At 56.5% G+C, this 3,452-nt stretch overlaps 1 protein-coding gene across 1 annotated transcript; it reads right to left on the bottom strand.

The window, feature by feature from the left end:
- Positions 1-1,053: 1,053 nt before the first annotated feature.
- On the bottom strand, positions 1,054-1,989 carry LOC114083835 (olfactory receptor 6B9-like). Its single transcript, XM_027925107.2, has one exon. It carries the CDS (start codon positions 1,987-1,989, stop codon positions 1,054-1,056), a length of 936 nt encoding a protein of 311 aa, XP_027780908.1.
- Between the last annotated feature and the right edge of the window lie 1,463 nt (positions 1,990-3,452).

Here is a 3,452-nt window from a genome sequence, read left to right as displayed (position 1 = left end):
GTTAAATTGACCAAGATGATAAAATGACCCTAAATTTGTATTCATTTTGACATACTTTAAAATGCACAAAGCAACATGATGAGAAAGATGATGTTTATAGCACAAAACTTTTGCATAGATTTAACTCTCACACAGACCACGGGATACATCTGTCACATACACACACTGACAAGGCACACCTCCTGGTGCCATTACTAAGGAAATGGGGGCACGAGTGGAAACCAAGTGCAAGAGGTCTTGCCCTGACAGCACTGGGCAGGGAGTGAGTGGTTTACCAAGTTCCATGATCCTGAGAAGAAAGGGGGCAGAAAACTCGGGCATGGGCATGTTACCTGGTCACAAAACCTACCAGGCATCAAGCACGAGGATGCCCTTGTTTCTGGGGAATGGTGTCACCTGTGTGTTGGGGTGCTGCTGAGACCTGCGGCCTGGGGATCCTTGGTGCCCACTCTGAGCCTTCTGAAGTTCTCATGGGAAGAGGGCAATCCATGCAGGCTTGGGGGTAAGGGATGCAGGGCTTAAGAGAGGGAGAGGGGGCTGGCTACCACCAAAGCAGTCCAGACCCCAGTGGTCAGGGGAATGGCACTAGAAAGGGACTACCTGTGACTCTGCACTGAGCTTTTCAGGCTGAGTGGCTGCCAAGGTGTTAATCTTGCTGGGAGAGGTCTTGGGAGCTAGGGAGCCATTCCTGCTCCAGTGCTGATCTCCCAGGAAGAAGCCTGGGGAACTGGGAGCTGTCCCCTGTTCAGTGCTGATCTCACTGGGAAAAGCCTGGAGAACTGGGAGCTGTCCATTGTTCAGTGCTGATCTCCTGGGCAGCAGCGTCCAGGGCCTGGACATAAGTCTTTAGGTCTCAGTCACCTCCTGTGCTCATTCAGATATCCACTTGAGGCCACTGTGTTCTGGGCAGCTATAATCCAGGGTGGGATGGGGGAGGAGAGGAAGGAAGTTCTGCTGCCAGTTGAGACAGCTGGCCTGGTCTTGGTGGTGAGGCAGTGTCTGCAAGCAGGGCAGAGTGGTCAGCAGTTCCAGAGTGCATCCTGCTGCTGGTCCTCAGGAGGGGTCAGGGACTTGGAGGAGTTTGGTCAGGGCCTCCCTAATGTCACGGTTTCGCAGGCAATAGATTATGGGGTTGAGCAGGGGAGTGACAACTGAGTAGACCACAGACACCAACTTGTTGAGGTTGAAGGAGCTGATGGCGTGAGGCCGGGCATACATGAAGATGGTGGTGGTGTAGAAGATGACAACCACCACCAGGTGCGAGGCGCAGGTGGAGAAAGCCTTCTGGCGGCTGCCTCTCCCTGGAATCCTTAGCACTGTGGCCAGGATGTGGGCATAGGAGACCACAGTCACCAGCAGGGAGGTGGCAAGCACAGCCAGGGCTGCCACAAAGTCCAGTGTTTCGATGGTGGTGGTATCTGAACAGGACAGCTGCAGCAGGGGTGAGATGTCACAAAAGAAGTGATTGAGGACATTGGGGCCACAAAATCTGAGGTGGGAGATGAGAGTTATGGACACAAAGGAGGCCAGGAAGCCACCGAGCCAGGCACTGAGCGCCAGGTACAGGCAGAGCCTCCAGCCCATGAGGGCTGGGTAGCGTAGTGGGTGGCAGATGGCCAGGTACCGGTCACAGGCCATGGTAGACAGAAGAAAGCACTCAGAGGAGCCTAGTGAAAGGAAGAGGAACAGTTGGGTGAGGCAGCCGGAGAAGGAGATGATCCCTACTCCTGCCAGGAGACTGACCAGCAGCTTGGGGACAGTGACTGTGGTGTAGAAAGTCTCCAGCACTGACAGGTTGGCCAGGAAAAAGTACATAGGTGTGTGCAGTTGGTGGCTGGCCCTGATGGTGCCCACGATGACCAGGTTCTCCAGGACTGTCATCACATAGATGGTAAGGAATGACCCAAACAGCAATCCTTGCAGGTGGTGCAGCTCGGGGAAGCCCAGCAAGATGAATTCTGCCACCCAGGTGTTGTTGGGGTTGCTCATGGCCCTTCCGGAAAGGGGAGGTCACTTCTGAGCACCCTGGAACAGTGACACTAAGATGTGGCACGTGATAGGGTCAGGCTTACTTCTACACTGGTGAGAGCAGCTGTGAGCACTGCACTCCTTCTGGGGGTCTCAGAGGCAGGGCTTCCCTCCCCCACCCCCATGTGGCTGCCCAAGGACTGAGGGACTAGCAGAAGACATCACGACCACAGCATGCCTTTGGGACCCACTGCAGCCAACCTCACCTCTCAGCTCAACTTGCGCACCTACCCAGGGCTAACATCTATCAGTGGCCACAGGGCCTGTACACACCTGTCTGAGCAGAGGCACTCCTCACAAATATGCCCTCAGGCATATATCCTCTCCTGCCTCAACATACAGAATAGATTCAAGGGTGTGCACTCCCAGGTGAAATCTACATCAGATGCACACCCCAAGATGCACATACACACAGACTTTGGAGGTGTACACACACATGGCCATGCCAGAACACACACAGCATCAGGAAGACTTATTTTGCCTGGGGTGCCCTGGGGCACTTCCCTATCTTCCCTGCTGACTCCCAGGCCTCCTGGCTGGTTCATACTGCTTTCTGTGGCCAGGGGACCCTCGTGCTTCAGGAAAGACAGGGAGAGAGGATACTACTTTCATTAACTGCAGGGCAGCCTGCAGGGTGAATAGAACTTGGGGGCTGTAGAGAGGTGGGAGCGAGTCCCCACCTCAAGGTTCCGACTGGCCTGGCCTGGAGCCTGCGCTTTCTGAGCTTGCGAAGTGGCTGTGGGGAATGGGTGGAAGATGTCCTCTCCCAGCCTCGAATGGGATGTGCAGTTTGGGAACTGTTGTTAGGACACCCCTGCAGGTAGGTGCCTGAGGGCAGATGGGCTGATTGCATGGAGGAGGTGGCCTGAGATACCGGCTGAGGAAGGGTCCCACTGGCCTGCCAGGAAGGGTCCCACTGGCCTGCCAGGCGCTCCTGGCCCTGCCTTGCGGCTGCTCCTCAAGGCTTCTCCTCAAGGCTTCTCCTCTCCTCGCTTGTACTTGGGTTTCTTCTGGGCTGATGGTGCGGAGGGAGTCCGAGGTCCTTGGCTCCTCTGTGTGCTCAGCTTCTACTTCTGCAATTCGCCCTTCGCAGAAGGGCTCCACCAAGGTGAATTCCCCAAAGCCGCCGAGGGCTTAGGCAGACGCCAGACTCCCGCTGGGGAGAATGGCTAGCTCTGCGGATCACTGCGGCCCACCCAGGCAGGGGCGCAGCGGGGCCAGAGAGCCTCTGGCGGAGGAGCCAGAGGACTGGCCCCTAAGTCTCAGCACCCCGGTAGTGAGATGGGTCGCGAAGCTGCGAGGGGCCTGCAAGGGTCTGTGGGCCCGCCTTGGACTTGCAGGCTGAAGGCGCGCAGGTCTTAGGCCCGAACGAGCACGCAGACTGAGGCCAGGGCTTAGTGCCTGGGTCTGGCCTTGGCTGCTTC

This window comes from Marmota flaviventris, chromosome 4 (genome assembly GCF_047511675.1).
Source record: "Marmota flaviventris isolate mMarFla1 chromosome 4, mMarFla1.hap1, whole genome shotgun sequence".
NCBI lineage: Eukaryota > Metazoa > Chordata > Mammalia > Rodentia > Sciuridae > Marmota > Marmota flaviventris.
Note: the sequence above shows the minus strand (reverse complement) of the source record. Positions and strands in the feature narration are given on the sequence as shown.